Raw genomic sequence first — 22,798 nt, forward strand, 5'->3', positions numbered from 1 at the left:
TCAGATTTCTCAACAGTCACCGGGATATCTTACTAAAACACATAACACGAGAAGACGAACATGAGGTGGGATTAGGAGGCATTGGAAAGAGAGAGGAGGGTGGATAGTTAGGGGCACTTCAAACACAACATTTTTCAAACTAATCAACATTTTTAAAGCTTTCGAAATCGAGACAAGAGTGTGTGTCTGTATGTTTTTTTTTGTCAATGTGAAAATGTAAAATTCCCATGTGAAATCCAACAGACACTTCATCATACCCGACTCAAAGCCCTTGTACCCAACTATTTACTACAGAAGAACTTTTTTAGGGGGGTATAACACCCCAACTACCCCCGGTGAAGCTACACCCCTGCAATGCAGAACTATCGTTATGCTTTTTATTTTTTTTAAATAGAGTTTTAGAAGGCGCAAACTTGAGCCGAATCAGGTATCAGAGCGCTTTACATAGCACCAGTTGTGTTACCTTAGGACACATTAATTTTTGTTAGGCACGGGGAGATTAAGAATCACAGGATGTTCAGCGTCATTGCCGAGACTCGAACCCAGTACCCTAGATTCGAGGTCCACCGCCCTAGCCGTTAGGCCAACTCCTCTCCCCTTACCTTTACCTAGTACTTATTCATCAGGGACACTATTACCAGTCCCTGGGGTTCATACGGCGACCTGGTGCGGTCTGGGAGCTGTAGACTTAGTTTGTTTCCTCAAAGTAAGTCTAGAGCACCTGCTAGCAGTATTTTGTAAGTTAAAAGCCCAGGACTGGAAACAATGCCCATGATGACATGGAGTGACGTGGTCACCCCTAATCCCGTTATCGCCTGCATCAACTTTTCAACTTTGTCTATTTAAATGTCTGAAACCCAATATCAGTTGCTTTGAAAATAGATATACATTGATATGTCCCACTAAGATAGTCTATCGGTATTACTGCGTCCTATTCGAACTGCTCTGCCACAGCAGCAGCACTCAGAAAGCAAAGTGCCCCCTTTCTCCTGCGTGCCTGGAAAGGGCTGCACTCACCAGCAATTGGGTAGGTTGAGGGTGATACTTGGCTGGATGATGTTTCCAAAGCGCAGGTACCCCAGGGTCCCAAGGCTGATGTACAGCACAGTGACGGTGCCCATCCCTGCGTAGAGCACAGCAGGGAAGTGAAGCGGGGAGTGCATCTTGTTTTCCAGTGGGAGAACCTATGGAGCAGGTAAAGAGAGAAACAGATACAGTGTGTGAGGTTCAAAATCAGTATTTTGTGGTGTTATGTTAAGGAGCTGTTTCTTCAGTGCACATTGTTACGAGAGAAGAGCCCCCCACAATTTAGCAGCATTGACCTATAAAGTAGCCTCCAGGGTGGGGGACTAGGCAATACGTGCACTGGTTTATCGAGGCTCTGGGCTATTTTAAAAGGATTATTTTCCATGAATACTCTAAATGGAATATACATCTGCTCCTCTTGAATTCACAAGAACCGTAAACACATCAAACGTTTCACTTGGCCAGCCCATATTGAAAACTTCTGGAAGTGATACAAATTCATTTCAAACCACTGGAGTAAGCACGGTCATGGAGAAAAGGCAACTGACAGGTTTCATTTTCAGGGAACATCAAACTCAGATTTCTTGATTCAGGTATAGTTACAGAATTTAGATTAACACAATAATAAACAGGGACTACGCTTATGCACTGCGGTCATTGGTTCCCGATCTCAAAAGGATTACAAAGGATCACCAGAAGTGATACCTGTTAATTACAATGGTGCCCAGTTATATCCAAGCTCTTTGCCTGTTTTGCTTGGTCGACATGCATGACTGGTTGGGTCGGCTGAAGAAACCAGAGTTGGCGGGTGGCAATGAAGGTCATCTGCATCCCTGGGCTTTGGGAAGTCCTTGGGAGGGTTCACAGTGACTTTAGAGACACCAGCGGAATTTCAAGGAAACCTTTACGGGAATACACACAAGCAATGTCAACGAGGGATTCTTGTTTTATTGGGGAGTAGGCGGAGTCTGTACAGATTGGAAATCTAAGAGCGTTTGGAGCTACAGGGAAGTAATGCTTCCAGGATGATGCTGACAAACATGAAGTAATGAATAATTTCTATAAGCCACTATCAATTCGGTCTTTTTTCAAGTTTTTGGGGCGGGGGGGAGGGGGGGCTTTGTGCATGTAAAGGACCGGAACCTGAGAGCACTGAGAACCATTAAAGATTTACAAAATGATGAATGCAAATATATTTAGACGATCCTAGTGGCTATAAAAATGTCCCCCATTCATTAATGCTATTATTCATTTTTGCAAACAGTGAGCAATGGAAGAAAAAAGAGGCATGGAGACAAAGAGGAAGAGATGACAACAAGCTGATCTAAACAACTTGGCTAACTACAGACGTGCCATCTATTTATCCTGGATTGACAAGTTCTTGGAGAAATGTTTCAACATCGAATTAACGAGTCATGCAGAATTAACTTTACGCCCTTGATCATCTGAGCTCTTGCAGGGTGGAAGCACAGAAACAAATACGCTAATAACCCTTGATGTGATTCACCACATTGTCAATGACGGCCTGATCCTCATTTTACTAGATCTTCCAGGAGCACTCACCATGACCGACCTGCACATACTTTACAAGTGCTACTGTGTGATATCTCCACTGGAGGAGTTGTAGTCAAGTGATTTGAATCATTTTAATGAACCATCATCAGCAAGAAAAGGTGGTAAAAATGAGAAATTCTACATCCAATGCAGCTCCAATAGTTTGCAGTGTTCCTAAAGGGTAGGTGCCTGTACCGCTGTAGTTTAGACTCTACATGAATCCTCTGAGAGCCTTGACGGAAGAATCCGGAATATCCATTCACCAAATCTGATGACGCTCACTTCAATTCAAAACTTCTTCTACTGATGACATTACGGATCTATAAAACGTTATTTACAACCTCCAAGACTGAATGTCATTAAACCTACTAACACTAAATCTATAGAAAACAGAATTCATTTTGACCAAGCATTAGCACAACAGCACAGAGTATGACTAGTTGAATGATTTGCGGTCTGATGGTTTCTCGGCTACCATTGCAAATAAGATCATACACTAAGGCCTGTGGATCGATTCTAATCTTTCTATAGTTTACAACATTGAGCACGTGTCTTCTGAAGCCAGCGTCACTCTTCAAGCAGCCAAAAAACGGAAGCATTTTCTCCATCCAAATGACTTCCTACACAACAAACCTTGGTCCACCAGAAGACTGACTATGCAACTGCATCCTGGCTGGACGTCCATCATTGCCAATAACTGCAATGAAGGTGATCATCTATTGTGCAGTTAAACTTATTATTGGCACCAAAATCTGATTTTATGCAAAACAATATGACCCCTCTGATGACAGACCTGTATCGGCTGCCTATTGAAGCCAGAATAAAGTTTGAACTGGGCTGCATTACATACAATGCCATCCATCTGTAGAAACCCATATACCTTTCTTCTGTCATCACCTATTCATGGATCAATAGGAATCTTCAGAGTGTGCAATTTCCAAGGAATACTTGTCTTGTGTCACATTATATAAAAGGTGGCATCTACTGGTCCATATGCACATGTATGCGTGTATGCACATGTGATCCTTGCACTCGAGACTGGCGACTTGCTGGGAATAGTGAATTAAACTGGCAGATTTCTGTACTCTATCCACTATCGTGTTCTTAATACACAACCAAAGATTCAACTATCCTGAGCAGGCTTGGTTAGCTGTTGACATGTCCCTAGAGTATTCATGTGGACGATATTAGGCACACAACAGCTCTGGGAACGGGGAAAGACTCTGACCTGGCTAGAGACATAGCTATCCATTTCATAGCTAGTCAATCTCATTCACAACAGCTGCCACTCAGTTCTGGCAGATACCAGAACTATTTCTTGCTTAACTGACTGTCCCCTCTCCTAGGCAATGAGACAGGCTCTCCCTTTCCTTTGTTACACTTCTGAGCTCCTCTGCACTCCCCTGCAGGCAGCAGAGCTATCCCTCACTTACCACAGATAACATACATCTAAGCATTTCTCTGCTGACTTGTCTTTGATACACACCCATCTGTCTATCTACTTGGATGGATGTGCCTGGTACCCACCCAGCCACTCATCCATTCTGCCCTCTTTCCTTCCTACTTTCCCTTCCCAAAGCAGAAGGTGTCAAGGAAAGGGGCTCTCCAGAGATAGGTGGGGTCTATCAAAATGCAGAGAGGGTTGAAAAGGGGACCTTGAAAAAATAAAGCCCCCACAGAACACTGGTGGAAATCTAAATCCAGGCAGGATTCTCACATGCACAAACACTGGGCTAGGATTTAGCAGACACATGAGCACTAGACTCGAGAACCTGTACTCATTAGAGTACAAGCAAAGCAAGAAACCAGGGAACTTTTGTGTCTATCAGAAACGTATTCAGGAACAATACTCTCCCGCATCATACAGAAACACCACAAATACTGCACTAAGAATATTGACATCCACTAGGGTCACTTAGGAGGGCAGAAGATCCACCATCTCCACGACAAGTCGGACATTGCTCACACACGTTAGGTGGAGGGCCAATAACCTACCTTCTCAGTACCTGTAAAAGATCAACCACCCTACCTACACAACATAATTGTAACCCTTATCCTACAAACTACTTATGTAGATCATTAATAAGTTGTATGCCAACAACCGCCCCCTAAAACAAAACAAAAAAAAGCCTAGAACATTTCCTCAGTAAACCTAACAAGACACACTATTTCCCTTGTTTTTTGTCTTACAAGGAGGTTCTTGAATCACGCGCTTCAATGCCTATTCTATTATATGTTTGCTTCTTTTCACGCTTCTGAAGCTTGCTACATTGCTTTTTAAAACTTGAGGGTTTTTTTCTTGAAATGTTCAATGTTCTCTTTTCTAGCTGGGATCTATTTCACGGTGTCCTCTTACTGGCTAAGGAGTTAATTAAAAGTTTGGTGGATGCGGGACAGCCGCAGAAAACTGGCAGATGTCCCGTCCTTCTTATTAAGGGAGTATACATCCGCTAAACTCTAGTGCCTAATGCACTCAAAGCATGATCATGCAGTACCAGGTTTGTACCTTAAGAATTAAAAGTTAAAAACCACTATTTATAAAGAAATGAGATAAATATAGTAAAAATGATTTAGAGAAGGTACATCACAGCACAGGGGTTCCAACACGTTCTACAATACAAACAACAATGCTTTCAAGTGAAAAACAAGCATTGGCAAGACCAAGGTCTGGCTTTGAAGAAATGCTGAATGGTTATGTGAAGCAATACAAGTACCTAAAATGGTAATGGCTATGTATTTGTGTGGAAGCAAATAAATGTAGAATAATACTGATGTAGGTTAAAAGGTCAGGCGACAGTTGCATTGTTAAGCCAGACGGAAAAATCCATGTAGGTTAATGACTGCCCCCATCCATCTGTGCTGCTCCCAGAGAAAAACTAATTATCTAGTCACCTAGGACACCTTATTAGAAATGCAATGTCGGTATGTGTGCATTTGAAAAGTTTAGCCTCGAGCAACTAGATAACTAAACAAAATGATCACAGCTTTGTGAAGGGCAATAACCTTTTTTTTTTAAGGAAGCGCACAACTTTTGACCAACCAGAACATGTACTCCTGGCTCTCAACAGGTAGGCAAAGCCAAAGATCCTTTCTGTTGCATCTCATATAATTGTCTGGCAACTACTGCACTGCCAAGCCAGACCATAACGAGTTTTTTGGCTCCAAAGACTTTCCATAGAGAGTCGACTGGCAGCAAATACAAAATGTAAGAAATTACATGCCACACTGCCAATTTTCCTCGTGTTTGATATGTATATGCTGCTTTCATCCTAAGCGCCTTACAAAGTTCAACACACTGGGAACATTTTATCATGCACTTAAGGAATAAAGGCTGAGTTTACTCTACCAGGAATCATACCTAATACACAAGTGTCAGTAGCAAGCAGGTTACTCACTTAGATATTTTGCCAGCTAATGAGATACCTTACAGAACCCTGCGGTATCTTGAGAGTTATTCTTGAAAACAGGCCCACTTAGACGGCTGCAACATGAATGTGCATGCTGAAGGCTGCATTAGGTCTGAGGCGCACAACTGGAGGCAATGACCACCCTTCTCATTTGTAAAACTTACAATTTTAAAATCTCAGCAAATTGAGAAAGCCAGGGTGTAAGGCTTACATGCATATCCCTCAACAATCAACATAGAAAGACTTGTTTTCTGTAAATATTGCTGCGATGTGTAACCATTAGACTGTAGATGGGGTGTCATATTAATGGCAAATCGCTTCTGGTGAATGCCTGATTAGTTCCCATTCATAATAAACCTCTGAATCGTGACTTAAGTCATCCACAATGCAGTTTTCATTTCCTTGGAGAAGACCGTTTAAATAATTTCCTCTGCATCACTCAGAAGTAAAAGGTCTGTGCTGTCAGGTAGACATGGTCTGAGTTAGTGGTTTCCAGCAAGTTACTCCTTTGAGGTCTGATGATGTTCACATAGCAAATTGAAGACATCAAGACATCCAAGAACCAATTCATGGCTGGATGCAATTCAACTGGACGATGCTTAGTTCATTTATTTTCAAAGTTAAGTTGATAGGATCACTCAGCTACTAATGGTGCGACATTGGATTAGTGCAGAGCACCGTATGAAGGTATTTCACATGACTTGCTACATCGATTTCAGGTCATACGAAATCTAGCAGAAAGAATGGTCACTAATGCCTCGAAACAGGTTCATCTGACTTCAGCACATTGCGCAATCCATAGGGTTAAGTTAAAAATAGAAAATTTTCCATCATATTAAACTTGACTAACAAAAATGGATCTAAATCTTAGACATATTCAAGCTTCATTGCTCATCCCTAAAGTTCACATTTCACAATAAATGTGCCCCGATTGCTCATAGGTTGAAGGAGATACAAAGTTGGTAGAAAGTGTTCCCCGTATTTGCCCAAAACTCTGGTGAATGGGAGGTATCTTCCAAAAAGGCAACTATCCGGTCCTCCAACTTCGCGGTGCCACTGAACCATTTAGAGGTGGGGAATAGCAGGGTTTCTGCAAGAAGCGCTTTCACTGGCAAAAACCCTGGATTCGAAGCCACAAACACCACTGGGCACACTAAGTCACACGCCCATCCAGCCCCAAAGACAGCCAGTGTGTATTCAGAGGTGTTATCTTTTTACCTTTCAGTACAGGTCACAACCCAGCTTTTCGAAATTTCTGATGCAATTTACGAAGAATCCCTACCAAAATTCAATAGGTCCAAAAGAGAAATCAATCTCTGCAAACCAGGAATTGCCCTCCACCATGCAGGTGTCCCCATTGTTAAAAAAGTTATCATCCTTCACGCAAAAAGTAATCATAATCAAACCCGCATAAAAATACTCAAACTAGTAATCATCACTGACAAACCAGGGATGAGCATTAGAAAACTAGAAATAACTGTAGGGAAATTAAAAATGATCACACACTAACCGAAAAACAATCCACAAAGCAGAAATCAGCACCCCCACACCAGGAATAAATGTACTCATCTAGAACAATAACCAACAAAACAAGAATCACCATCAACAGGTATCTGCCAAAATTATCTGAAATCCCTATCCGCTAATCAGGAATCTTTATCTTAAAGAATCAGCATTGAGAAACTGAAACTTGTCAGGTAAAACCAGCAATAAGTAGCCATTAAACAGGAATCACCTACTTCAAATCACACACAAACCACAATTCTCATACATCAGACTTTCTTATTTTGCAGGCTGGGTTCACTGTTCATAGATCCTGGTACAAATATTAACACACTCCACCATCACCTGTAATCCACAATCACCAGTGAGGAATCTGAACAGAGAGAGTTGACAAATCACAACCGCTTGGTCAGCCCATTCTCGGTGTGCAAGTGTAGGTTAACATGTGGAATAAAATGCATTCAACTAATTGACACCCTTGCTCATAGATTTGTGTTGGTGACATTCTCACAATATCATGCAAACCAAACACAGTAAAAATTCAGTTTACCATGTAATTTCATAGCCACAATTGATTAGGAGGAAAAATCAATTTCATCAATTTGAAATACGATTTTTGTGGTTTGAACTATGGTGTAGGTCAGATCTGCAAGACATCCTTGCGTAGTCAGAATCAGACCCATGTCTACCTGAAAAACAAATGTACATTATGCAGGTACTCATGCCATGCTTACCACGCCAATTCCCTCGAAAGCAAAGATGGCTGTGCCAAAAAATAGGGGGAAGGTCCTCCATCCAGAGACGTACGGCAGATGGCTGACATCTGGAATATCCTGGGTGAAGACAGATTAGAGGGATTTGCAAAACAAAAAAAATGGTAAGTGCCAGAAATGCAAATAGTCGATAGGAAAAGAGAAGCTTTTATTAAAAAAAAAAGGAATATCTACTGTTGCTGAGTAGCGTTAGCCCACTTCGAAAGTGCAGTAATATTCAATGACTGACAATTGTGTATTATATGGAAACAAACAACATTTTATTAACACTACCACTACTGCCTTCTAGAGAAAATAGTGTAGAAGACATGCAACATTGCAGCTGGCAGGACACACATAATGTGTGCACCCTCCTTGCTATTCAATAGCCCTTTTTAAACTCTGCATCCCAGGTACGTTTTAAAACCTGACTGATTGAACTCACTCAGGCTTATTCTGTGCTCAAAAAGTGGTGTCTCTTAAGCACCTCTTCCCAAAAGTAACAGCCTACCAATCAGTATTGCACAATCGGTATTTATTAAGCCGGTAAGTGTTCTCTACAAGGTTCTTTGAGATTCACGGCATAAGACCTTCAAAAAGGATCCAGAATGTTTGGGCCTCTACTAAATGGTGACTACATTAAAATAACTTGTTTTATGCACGTTGAGATATAAACAGGATATGGTATTAATAGGGAAACTTAATTTGCTAATTATAAATAATTATAGTCTCTTTCCATCCTCTTCAGAATGCTTACAACTGTGAATGGATTTGTGTTCCCAGCTGGAGAAAAAAGTCTTATGGATATTAAAACTATCTGGGAATAATTCTCCTCTATAGAATGCTTTAATAAAGCAATGAATCAGTGCACAATGACCTGCTAACTTTGGTGAAGTTTCCGGAGTAAAGCTGCTTTCCACATGCAGTATTCTTCATACATTCTATTGATACATCTGAGAAGAAAACCTTTCCTTGTATAAGTTTACATATCAAGCAGGAGATAGTTGCCTGTCTCAAATCCATAATAACTGGGAAACCTCTAGGTGAATAATAACATTAATCTCAGCCACCCTGCAACAGTAGCAGGGGCTGCCTATCAATAGCCTTCCCAAGAGGGTTTAGCACTTTAACAGAAACCACTATTAGTTCAACTTTTAAAATAACAGCATGGAGTGCTACTAAAAAGGGACAGCATTGTGGGGGTATGCAAGCCTAGATGCAGCCGCAGCTATTTTGTTTTCCTTGGAAACACACCAAATGAAATCATGTGCGATAGCTCCGCGTTGTACCAATATGGAAAGAAAACAGCAATTGGAAATACTGTTCTATTTCGCTATTTAAAACCAGCCAGCTTCAACATATTGTGACCAGTGACCAGCTTATTAACATTTAGCACCAGACATCAAAGACTGGATAGGGTATGTTGAATATATGCTAATAAGATATTCACATACACAAATCTGCACAAACAAAAGCGTGTGATCGAGTGAACTAAGCTCAGACTAAACCCATACAGATGAGAAGAATGCAAATAAAGATCCATGAACACACAGGGCCCACATCATGAGCTGTGGGCTTAAGGCCAATCACTCTTCGACCAAACAGAATAGTATAGCTGCACAGAGCCAGCAATCAAGTGCATGATCCATTGTACAAGATGTGTTTTCTCAACATAACAGCCTCTTTACATCCTATTGTTGATGGAGTCTGGGCACCACATCTTGGGTTAACCCATGCCCAGTGGGGACAGGTGGTACAATAGGGAGAATATAATCCAATTAGGACAGTGTGATCCAATGGGTAGGAGCCTGTTGATACAGGAAGCTTCGTCAAATGTGAAGTCGTGGTCCAGTAGGAGGGAGGGCGCTTTATCCACTAAGGATAGTAATGAAGTGGGTTGTCCAAGAAGGTGTTCCGTTCTACAAGGAGATCCAGTAGAGAGCTGCTAACTAGCATGATTTGGTTGGGATGTCTTAATTATTGGTGAAGGCGTGGCCAGTTAGGGAGGTTCCGTTCAGTAGGGTGTGGTTTTGTTACAGTAGGATTCTTACCCTGACGATGAACTGGTAGATTATCACCAGGCTGCCCAGCATGGTGATGTTCCCCACCATGGAGAGTATCGCCAGGTACTTGAGGTTCTTGATGAAGACCAGGAGGATGAGGAAGGGCAAGAAGGACAGCATGTAGAACCGCGAATCCATGGAGTATGTCAGCACCACAGTCTCATTCAAGTTGCAGTTATTGGTTGTGCCAGCGGCGGCTTCCACCACCTATGCAAAAAGAAAACCAAGGAGAAAATCAACAAAGCACACACAACACACTGTCCAAGTATTCAGAAGGCGTGAATCTGAGTAACTCCTCAGCTTGTCTCCCAGAAAAAATGCCCCAGTCCACCCGGCTTTCAGCTCTATTCTTTTGATGCAAAAGGATACAGGGCTGATCATTTGTCTTTGAATTTATCTTTTGTGCAAGTATTCAAAAAGTAGTTGTCTTAAAAAAACCATCATAATTACTACTACTTTGAGTCTCCAGCCAATTCCATAAATAATTTGGAATCTGTGCCCAATATATTCAAAATAAACAGAATATCTGTGGAATTAAAGAGAGTAGTAATTGAAGGAACGTCAAATGGAGTTTGAAAACACAAGCATAGTTAGCCAGGTGTCAGTTTAAGTGCTAACATGTTTGTTATTCATTTGTATAGAGAACATTATAAAAAATAGTAAGAAAGATGCTAGCAGAGGATAGAAAGATGGAAAGACAGTGCATAAGAGAGTAGCAGAGGACACAAAGATAGACCGACTGTGCAAAAGAGGGTAGCAGGGGATAGAAAGATCAACTAACTGCATTAGAGGAAAGTAGAGAGGGTAGGGAACAGGAAGGATCCCAAGACTATGGGACAAAAGGAGGGCTAGTAAAATGGAAAGCTGTTTTGGCACAACAGATTGTATTACTATTGTCAGTGATGACAAAAAAACAACAAGCAAGCCAGTATTATCAGTACTTGTTACTTATCTGTATTGAAACAAGGTTAAACAGACACAAATGGTGGGGTAGCCTCCATTTTGTGTCTAGCTTGTTGACATGATGTAACATGTGATAACTATTTCTGTTGCCTCTATTTTCTACTTGGATGCTGCAAAGTGTTTCTTCTCCACCTTTTCGTATAAGTATTTTTCCTTCTCGGTTAACTTTAGAAAGCATGTTTCTCTAATTATTTGCGCATTTGGTTGATGCAAGAGAAGTTCACAGTTTCTCTTTCTCCAGTGGTGAAGACATTGTCCACTCTGGTGTTTACCCTCTGTTCATTACAATGTCTAGTGTTTGGCCACTCAGCCTGTACGTTATAAGCATCTCTCTCTGGTGTGCATTGACAGAGGTGGGGCAAACTGAGATGCTGTACCTCATCTACAGGGATCTGGAACAGTCTAGCATTCTGTTCCTCTCTAGTTGGTCTTTTCAGCAGCAGGTAATTCTTCATTACATCAAGTTTGTGTGCTACAGTGCTTGTTCTGGCGCTACATTTGTCAGATGTTTAACTAAGGGAGACGCTGCATTAGTTAAACAGGATCTGACAAAGCAGAGGCAGATAAGTGAGCACGCAGGAAGGCTGCATGAGAGCAGGCAATAGGGAAGAGAATCGAGGGACAAAGAAAAATCAGAGGGAAGCAAGTAAGGTCTCACTATTTAGGTTTGAGCCTCTTATTGGTTTCAAATCTCATGAAATCGAGAACAGTCTCAGGCATTTGGATGCAAGTTTTGTGTGTTAGATCAAAGTCTCAGTAATAGAGTGTGTCTCACCCCTGCAATACAGTTTCAATCGTTTTTAGGTCTCGCCTGACCCAGCGCATGCGCTGGTCTGGCGAGACTTTTTGAAAAGGCTCCAAAAAGTGCTACCATGGCCAGCCTAGAGTTACAGTGCATGTGCGCGGGCGCGCGCGCGCGCCGCGCTTTATCGCGATTACTTTGATGTTTGATCACGATCACTTTAGCGGCCGTACGGCCGCTTGGCATAGCCAATACGTCTAGCTTTTGGGACCATATAAGTATTTAGTTATGCAACTGTTGCATCGCTAAACACTTATAAGGTCCCAAAGGCGAGACCTATTGGCTATGCCAATGCTTGTTTTAATTCTCACTTACTGTAGAAATAACTCATTCCTTTGGTGCGAGTTCAAAACCTTGGTGCACAGCCTGGTACACCAGGTGCAAATGTCAGGTGCGGTCTCATTCATGGCCCTCAAGTCTCAAGGGTGGTTGGTCTAACAAATGTGGTGGAGTCTTACACGTTAGTCTCAATCATTTGGTGGGAATCTGATGTCTTGGAGTGCAGTCTCATTCACTGGGTGTGAGTCTGGCTTTGAGGGCACATCTTCACTCCTGGCCCTTTACAGTGATCCCAGGGACTTTAAACATGTCATATACCAGGAATAATGGTCCAGGCCCCCCTCAAATCTCACTTATGGCCTTGAGATCTCTGCCGCAGCCATGCTTTTGGTCCGTGTGGCCATGAGTTTACATTTGAAGAGAGAAGGAGACAAGAGATGTAATTGCCAGTGGCAGGATTCGAAAATACCTTTCTGCTTGAAGCCATCAATGTACAAAGGTGGGGTTTATCCTCAGAAACTGAGTGCTACTACACATTCTATCGGTGCCTTGAGTTAATGGTTCGAACTCCAAACTAGGGCAAAACAGAAGAGGTAAAATCACGAGAGACAGATAGGAAACTGAGCAGACAAAGAAGTAGCAAGAAAAAGATAATGAGGTAACAACAAAGATAATGAAAAGAGGCAGAGGAGAACACAGAATGGGGGAACTTTGACACAATGCAATTGGGGAAAATAGTAGAGTTGACATTAAAAATAAGCTGCAGGGCAATCATCATCAGGAAACTGCTTTTCGATGGAACCAAAAATATGCAGTAACACATGAGCCCAAATCTCAAAGGCTGCGACAGCTAAAAGACAGACGTTGAGGTGATCACAAAGGTTAGAATTGAATGAAGGAGGAGATAAAGGTGAGCATCTCAAAAAACAACAAACAACTAAAGACAACAACTTTTTAGCTGCATATGCAGCACGTGACAGAGGCAGACTGTGTAGAAAGTGCAGGGTGATGGGGGAAAGATAAGGACTGGTGGAAAGATGTGGGCACAGGAACAAAATCGTAGCCCTAGCTTGAAAGAAGAGAAAGGGCCATCCTTGGTGAGAAGGATTCTGGGTGGTGGAGGACAGATTTGGACGTGAAGCACAAATAAAGACAACCCATCCCAAACCACAATGTGGTGTGATATCCAAGAAGGTGCGGGACTGCCTATGCAGAGGCGACCGCATGGCAGGAGACACATGAGGACAGGTGGAAGAATAGGAATCACAGAAATGAGAATGGAGGATTGTGTCCTCATCTAGAAATATCTGCAGCACTCTGTCCAGATCTCAATGTCTCACCTAGAGTATTGCCGCTTTCTTTACAGGCCACTTTTGGGATATTCTAACAAGCACTGAAGGCCTCACCTCAAGTGGTGTTCAATTCTAGATAACTTTTGCACATTGTGTGCAGATCTGGTGATATCATCTACAGTATTGTTCAAGAGGCCTAGACTGAAGTCAGAAGTGTTGGGGCTAGATTTAGAGCCATACTCTGGAAAACTGTGCTATTTTCCAGTGGAGCCATCTGTGTGCAGGATCGCTGTATGGAAGTAAGTGTCCTTTATAACCAAGGTTGCCATGAAGTCTCATTTTGCAATAAAGGGATGATTTCTTGAAGAGTGACAATGTGGAATGTTCTGATATTATGCAAAGCTTTGATGGCCTGAGATCTAGAATGGGTCTGAGAGCTCCATCTTTTTGGAAATAAGTAAGTATAGTGAATATACTCCTGTCCCTTGAAATTGAAACTGGTTCTATTGCTCCTTTTTGCAACAGAGCAGTTATTTCTTGTTGCAGAAGGATTTGATGTTGTATGGATAGTCTGTGTTTGGAAGATGGTTACTGTCTGGAGCTCATAACTCCTCCTCCAAATATTCCATGTTAGATAATGTCTAAGACCCATTGGTCTGTTGTAACTGAATTCCAATTTTGGATAAATTGTTGAAGACGACCTTCAACCGGTGTTTGTTGTTGAGGGGTAAAGGAGTCACTCTTTAGTATTGGTATTTGAGGAACGGGTATTGTTTCCTCTGCCTCTTCCTTTAAAATAGTTACCTCTGTAAGTCTCCCCGAGTTATATATTGTGAACCAGAGGCATTTGTGGAAGCTGTCCTTGCCCCTTGGGCCTACGAAAGGAACCTCTATATGTGTTGGTTTGTAGAGCTCTCATTGATTTTCCTACCTCAGCGTTCTTTTTCATTTTCTCAAGGACTGTGTGCCAAAGAGATGTAACCTTGTCATATGGGAGGTTTAATATGGTTTGCTGTACTTCAGGTTTGAAACCTGGCACCCTTAACCATGCATGTCTTTTTATTAGGACACTGGTATTTATACTTGTAGCAGCAGCGTTGGCTAGATCTAATGCACACTTAATAGAGTTGTTGGTGAGAAGTTTGCCTTCATTGACAATCTCTTGACCTCTGTTTCTGTGCTCCTCTGGGAGATGGTGGAAAAACCAATCCATTTTGTGCCTTTGGGCCCGGTCATATCTCGCTAGTAATGCTTGACTATTGGCTATACGCCAATGATTCGCTGCTTGTGCTGCAACTCTTTTACCAGAGGCATCCATAAGTTTGGGTTCCTTTTCTGGTGGTGGTGCCTCTCCAGTTATTTGTGAGTTGGCCCTTTTTATAGCATTGATTATCACTGAAGAGTCAGTAGTTAATTGACCTCTAATAAGAATGGGGTACGATGGTGGTGGTTTGTATTTTTTATCAATGCGAGCAGTATTTATCCTTGCTATGACAGGTTTAACATTTTCATCTGTATGAAATGGTAAATACTGTGCCCCTCTTTGCGTACCAGACAAAGTATCAAAGAGGACATCTCAGGAGGCGTCACACAGCCTCATGACTTAAAGAAAACTTCTTGAAACAAAAACAACTTGTAAGCAACCAAGCCCAACACTAGATGGAAGACTTATGCAAAGCATGTGTATCTACAGCACACATTACCGCAAGCATATGCATTCCTTAATTGCATACTAAATGCAATTTTGGAGACCTCTTCTAGAATACTGTATTCAATTTTGGAGACTCATGTATAGTTTGTGTTCTGTTCTGCATGTGTCACCTGGAAAACTGCATCTTGTTTCGGAGGGAGGGGCAAGTGGAATATTGTATTCAGTTCTAGAGGGCTCCTCTGTAAAGGCATCCTCCTGACTGTTTTGTTCAGTCCTTGAAGTCACACTTGGAGTGCTGTGTCAATTTATATTTCGAGATGTCTCATCTGGTCTACTGCTACTAATTGTAAGGTATGGAGCTGTATAATTGTGTCCAGTACACATCTAGTATCTAGTTTTGGAGTCCTTATCTGGAGTGATGTGAGCAATTAATAAGACCTCATCTTTAATGTTGTGTCTAGTCTAGAGCAGTGAATCCTGTTCTGGAGGTTGGAACTGTTACAGAAGGGCCAGTTCCAGAGGAAGACATGCTTAAAGTGCTCTGTTAACTTCTGACACGTTCACTGGATGTAATATTTTGTGAATGGGACTAGGAGGGACCAGTTCCTCCAGAAGTGACTGTCAAAAACGTATGCGAGTTTGACCCATCGATGTTTACTTAAGAAATAAATGTTACTTGGAACATACAACAGTTCGAGGCTGTACAAAGTGTCAAAATAGAGGTCATGAATGCTGCTCAGGCAACAGTGAGATCGAACAGTCACAGGAATCGATGGGCATACCTCACCTTAAACTGGACAGAAACTCTTTTTAAGGAACAAAGATGTCATTAGGATTTGGTGAAACTGGACTTGCATTTATTCTCTGAAACATAAAATGTGTTCTCCCCGGCTCACCCCACCCACCTTTGTTCCTGGACAACATGCAACAAGTTCCATCCATCTCATCCTACCTGCTTTATGTTATCTGCCAGGAACACAAAGTACACACAGCAGAATCCCAGCTGGGTGAGGATCAGGAAAAATGACACTGCACGTCTAGGACATAATGAAGAGAGAAGGAAAAGTTACTTACTAATAATTAAAGTTCTCCATCATAGTTATTGTCTTTAAATTCATTAACACTAGAAGAATTCTCCTTATGTGCAGGGTCATAAACATACTTAAGATGAACATATTGCAACAGTATAGTAGAATAGTAAAACATAGTATAGTTATTTCAGTCACTTTTCAACAAAATCCAATTACACTCAAATTTAAAGTGAACACTAAAGGGACATTCAGTGTGACAACCCTACTTTAAATCCTTTTACGACAATAAAAAAAAGTAGGAAATGGAGTCTGACTGCAGAAATCCGACTTCAAATATTTTAAAATACAGACAAAGCAGGAAATAGTATTTTTATGCACTACTAACACAGGATAATTTTACAAGGCCACCAGAGAGGTTCAAGGAGCTCCATTTTCCCAGAAAGTCAAACATGGTCGGTTTGGAAAGTTCATTTTCACAATGAGCTCAGAATAAGTATCTAAGTGACTAATTACAAGATATGCTTCAGGTGAAGCATAAACCAGGAGCAGAGATGAGAGGATAACTAGAAACTATATAGTTGTTCAGTGTATTCTTCAAGGTATTATTGCCTGGATTAAAGCAGGCATAGTGGAAGAATACAATATGCCTGCTATAATCAAGGTTATAATACCTGGCAAACATGGGGACGGATTTTCATGTTGCAGCTCTGTTTTGCTACAAAACGGGAAGACTTGTGAAAAATGAACACCTTCATTTGCCCATCAGCTGTGATGCATGACACTGTCCATTCAGTTAGTGATGGTTTCAAGGGACTAAACCAGTACACTTTCACCCAAAGTTAATCCATACCGTTTTTAATTCACAAAGGCCTTTGGTAATATCAAGACAAACCTAACATCTAGTTTAAGTAGTGAGCGCTCTTCTGGGTGGATAGGTACAGTAGGGAAAAGGGTAACAAAAATGGCTAATTCATGTAAATCTAAAATGATTTTCCAAAGGAAGAAGGTTTGGAATACTGTGTCATATTTGAGTATCCATAAGACTTGAATCTCAGTCACCCACGGTCATCAAGAAAACCCCTTTAGTTGAGAAATGCTGGTAGTCAGACTAATATACCAATCCAAATTACAGGATAATTCATTTTGAAAGGACTACAACGAATTCCCAAGAAAAACAGTCATCTCAAATCTTTATTTGGGTGAACACCTTCACAATAACAAATCTTACAGTAGGGTTAAATATGGAATCTAAAAAAAGGTTAGATCCAGTCAATACACTAACACAAACAGCTCAATGTTTTTTATACTGTTTAAAATTAAGTCAACACATTTAACTGTCCTTCCAAACATATTGTTCCCATGAAATTCACTGCATAGGCTATAGTAAGTACTCCGAAACTTTTCAAGTTGGGACTTAGCCAGAATCTCCTTTCAGTGCAAAAAGTGGGACAGCTGCACATAATAGAGATATAAAGTCAACTCTAAAGCAAGAAAATCAACTTGCTTGCATTTCCTCCTGTTTCCCATGAATATTGACTTTTTATTTTTTTAGCTTTCCTAAGAGCAGATGGTCTGCTTGGAGAGACATTAATAAAATAGGTCATACCCTAAAATCAGTGTGATGCTAGACAAAACATAAATAAATATACAATCAAATTTACATAATATCAATTCCTTTCTTGATTATTCATTCTCTCTTTCCATAGTATATCCTTTTGGATTGTAGACTCTATTTCAAAGTCTAAAACATATGTTTTAAAAGCTGCACATATTCGCGAAGGCATCCTTTACATCTCTACCAACAGCCACACTTGAGCATGTGGCATACTGTTTGTTAAGCTAAAAACAGTCTGAATACAAATTACTTTGGCTTTGTCCAACCAACATTTTTGCAAAATACTTACATACACATTAAATAACAGTTCTGGGGTTGCTACTGAGCGCTGTTGATATTATCAGTGCACACTAATTATAAGGATTTATCTTTCTGCTTATTTTGATGGTCTCGCTGGCTCCCCCCTATACCAATAATATGTTTCCATAGCAGCTAACTATATCTCCAACCTGTTTTCCCCTATTGGCCAAACATACTTAAACTTGTTTTTTCAACTAATGAAAATGTTTCTCTTAGTCATATTCATTAGTATTTGATTGACTGGAATTATGTTTCAAAAGCTTTAAATTTGTGTGGGGAGCAAACTGAGATTTAATCCATAATAATAGTATTGCTTGCATAATACAGAATTGATGAGGGCAACATTTTGAATTTGAGGGGCACCAACCTTTAGTTTGATATGGCTTGGCTTTTCCAATGTCTGTATATACGCTAACGAGCAGAGGGCTAGCACACACCACTGCTGAAACCCTCTATTTCCATTTACACTCTTTGTTGCATGTTCCCCACTGCCAATATTGACTAAAACCCAAGTGTCATAATGGGGTGACTGTATTGTTGTTAATAGTCGCTGAGCAATGTCCACTATTAACATGGGCATAGGCCTTCAAATAGTTGAAGAACTGATGCACACTGTCTGATCGTTTTGCTTGCAGAAGCTCTCAACTATAGTGTAGGAAGCTGGCTCTGTATGTGGTATACCACTAAGTGGTTATACCATGCACAGAGTCCAGAGATTCCCCTCCATTTGCGGTAGTGTGGGCAAGCAGCTTTAGGCCTTACACAGCGGTGTGTAAGACATTGGTTGTGCACACAATGACCAATGTTTGACACATGACTCAAAAAGTAGACCTACCCCAAATTTTTAAAAATAAAGTTTTCCTCAAGATTTGTTTTTAAACCTAGATCTTCGCAAAAAGGTAAGTACGTTTTAGACAAAGTCTTTTCACTTTCAAAAGTGGAGACTTAGTGCACTTTTCAGTCTTTGCAATATTAACCCAGGGAGGAAAACAACAATGCGATTTTACAGTTAAGCAACCAACTTACAAATCCAGTCTGTGTTTGCAGGGTCAGCAGAGGGTAAGGTTCAGGTAAGCACAAACACTGCACCACCAGCGGCACAGGGGCGGCCGGGTGCAGAGGTCATATTTAAAGATCTGGCCCAATGTTACCCAACGGAGATTGGGGGTGCTTGAAGATGCACTGCTTACAAATAAGTAGACTGTCCCAATCCCTTGATAAAGTTGCTAGAGGCCTGGGAGGCTGACGTCGGCTTATTGAAAGACAATAATTGGGTGGAGGGCATACAAAGCCCAAGAGAGGTAGCAGTAAGAGCGAAATTTAGGCTAATACAACTACGGATTCTACACAGATCATATTCCACGACCACAGTCTTGCATAAACTAGGGCGCACCCATACAGACAGTTGCCTACGTAACTGCAACCAAAAAAGTACCATCTTCCATATTATTTGAGAGTGCCCAGTAAATCCAACAATATTGGGGGAAGGTAATACGAGTAAAGTCTGATGTTCTGGTGCAGGAAATCCCCCTAGATGCTTGATGGCATATTTTATGTGTCACAGGGAAGCAGACTTGGCCTAGATATCAAAAAATATGGCTACTGGTGGCAGCCATGGTGGCCAAGAGGAACGTTGCCAGGGCATGGGGGGGCCGCCCTCACTCCGAAGGTGGGTCAGTGGAAAGCTGATCTGGACTGGGGCAGTGCCGCAGAAAAAATTGTATACGAAAGCAAGGGCTGTCCACGTAAGTGGGAGAAAATATGGCAACAATGGGAGACATATTGGGGTCTGTGCAGGGGAGGGGGGATTAGTGTAATGCTTTAGAAGATAGGGGGGATGGGGGCAGTTAGCGATCTTTAGTGTTGAGATGGTAAGATCCGGAACAATTGCTAGAACATGATATCATAGTAAGGGATATGTTCTGTTTATGTACTTCCAAATGATGGTCGGAACTGTACTGTATACTGTAACTGACACTGGTTTAATAAAAATATATATTTTTTCAAACAAATAAGTAGATTGTTTGTAGGGCTCAAGCTTCAGAGGTTAAAACAAGTACGGGGGCACAAGACAGCACCAACATACACCACCAGCGGCACAGGGGCGGCCGGGTGTGGGGTGCAAACACGGTGTCAGGCACCCAATGCAATTTAATTGAGAAACTCAGTTTCAAAAACAGGCTGCAGGCGATGAATTGGAGGCTGCACGAAGGAAACCGGCAACATCAGAGGTAAGTGGGGATGCTGTAGGGCCTAGAGATACCGTCAGTTGAGCACCTCAAAGTTCAGGGACTTTGGGTGCAGTGGTGTCCTTTGACGTTAGGTTTCTCTTAGCGGAGCCGGTCACGATCGGTGGGAGCCTTCAGATTCACACTGCAGGTGTCGTTGTGGAGTCCAGGAGGGGTCAGCCAATGCTGGACTTGGACTCAGGATCACTGCAGAACCTTCTCTGGATCAGTGAGCAACCAGGATACAGGCCGGAGGCATCAGGGGCAGAGTAGTCAGAGAGTGTAGATCCGGAGGACACCAGAGTCCTTTTAGTTGCTTTCTTGTGGACAGAGCCACTGTTCTCGGGAGTTCTGGTTTTCTTCAAAGGCAGGCAGTCCCCTAGGGTTTGTGGAGATCGCTGACTGCAGGACAGGAGTCATTTCTTCACAGTCTCTTCGAGGGCTGTAGACACGACAGGAGGGCTGGGGCCTAGTAAGGGGACGTCAACAGTCTTCTCTGCACGGGGTCATCATCCTCGTCTTGGGTCGGCCGGAACTAGTTACAGGGTCTGGGGAGCCCCCAAATATTAGATTTAGGGGGAGTTTTGAGGGTGTGACCGGTAGGGCCAATGAGCACCTTAACTGGGGTGTCTACACCCTCAATTATGCCACCTTCCTGCAGGAAGGGGCATAGTACCCCATCTTCAAGATGGTGGGGACTAAAAGATGTGCTTCACCTTGCCTCCTACACCTTAGGGGTGGAGCTGCAAGAGGTTGGCACACCTCCTATTCTACCTAGTTTTTCCCGCTGGTTTTCCTACCCAAAGTAGGGATCTAGACCGAGGGCAGCCAACTGCTGCTAGCAGTGGAGGCTGGGTGTCGTATTACAAAGGCGACAGGCCTTTGAAGCCTCCCTCTCGAGCACTGTGCCATCCTGGGGAGGAGGTGCGACACCTCCGCCCAGGATATGCTTTGTTTCTGGTCCCAGAAAGAGGGGGCTCTTGACCCAGGGGTCCAGAAACATGTCTGGTGGTGGCATGCTGCCTAAAGCCAGTCTGTAACCACACAAGGGTCGGCAGGTTTTCAGGGGGCACCTTTGGATCAGTGTGGGTTTATTGAGAGGAGTAGTTTGGTACCAAACACTCCTGTGTTCAGAGAAGCCGTCATGGTGCTGTGGAACTTCAGTCGTCAAGTTTCCAGTCCATGCACCCTCTACGGCTTCCCTGGCACTCACAATACCGAAGAATATACTTAAATTTTGAAGGAGCATATATGTGCTAATGCAGATATGGCCACACATGTGACATAGTGCACCCTGCTTAGGGCTGTAATACCTGCCAGAGGGTCGACCTACCTATACCTTAGACAGTGCTTGTGGGCATGGCATACAAGCAGTGTGCCATGTTGACTTTGTCGTTCTGTCTGCACTGACGCATGCATGCTGCAGTGGCAGTCAGCATGGCCTAGGTGGGGTAGAGGACCCTCTTCAGTCCCAATGCTCATGTACCATTTACTAGGCACTTACAGGGGGCCCAAAGGGCCAATTGTGGAACAGTTTTAGGGAAGAAGCACTGGCACAGGGGAACTGGTTGACAGGGACCCTGTGCACTACAATCAAAACCACATCAAAGTCCAGGCAAAAAGTGGGGGAAGGGGGGCTAGCCATGTCAAAAGAGGCACTTTCTCACATGTCGCTAGATAGTAGATATATAGTGCCTACTCTCACAGCCCACTCTAAATCTAGTTTGTTCAATTGACTGCTTATCAACCTCCACTTCGTGAGCCCATCCAGCAGTAGTTTAGCATAAATCTTCACCTCCATATCTTGTTGAACAATCATTATGTATTGTATTGCAATTGCATTTAGACAGCGCTTACTACCCCTGACGAGGGGTGGTCAAAGCACATTTTCAGCGAGTAGCAGTGCCTGGATCACCTCTGTCACCCTTCTTAGGCAAGGTGTGTAATACAGAGAATTGGATATACAGCACAAATCCATTACAGCGATAAAAAGTGGGATGAGTTGTTCCACCTCATGCCAAATGACCCAAGAATGACCTTGGTTCACATATTCAAACGCCAAACTTGGGTCCTATTTTCAATTATCCATTCGACGACCAAATGGGCATGCACCTCAGGTGCTCCATTTATCATTTTTTCTAGTCCACCATTGTACACTTCCACTTTTAAAGAGCGATCATTGACCATTTCCGTTTCAGATATGGTGTTCATTAAGTGCTACGTTGACACAGTATTTATATCTGTCCAATGGGCCAATCCACCAAGAAAATGTATATGCCAAAATGTCGTCAAATCTTTTTCTTTAAGTAGATCATTCTCTTCAACCCAGTTG

General features: G+C 42.2%; 1 protein-coding gene across 3 annotated transcripts in view; it reads right to left on the reverse strand.

The window, feature by feature from the left end:
• LOC146810620 (proton-coupled amino acid transporter 1-like) overlaps positions 1–22,798 on the reverse strand; it is a 444,495-nt gene that overhangs the window by 159,004 nt on the left and 262,693 nt on the right. For all 3 annotated transcript variants that reach the window (XM_085617675.1, XM_085617676.1, XM_085617677.1), the window contains 4 exons: positions 16,245–16,329; positions 10,294–10,512; positions 8,225–8,323; positions 1,018–1,184 (listed from right to left, as the gene is read on the reverse strand). In XM_085617675.1, coding sequence (XP_085473801.1) covers positions 1,018–1,184; positions 8,225–8,323; positions 10,294–10,512; positions 16,245–16,329 — 570 coding nt within the window. The remainder of the gene's footprint in view (positions 1–1,017; positions 1,185–8,224; positions 8,324–10,293; positions 10,513–16,244; positions 16,330–22,798) is intronic.

The sequence above is a fragment of the Triturus cristatus genome, chromosome 7, assembly GCF_964204655.1.
Source record: "Triturus cristatus chromosome 7, aTriCri1.1, whole genome shotgun sequence".
NCBI classification, from domain to species: Eukaryota; Metazoa; Chordata; class Amphibia; order Caudata; family Salamandridae; genus Triturus; species Triturus cristatus.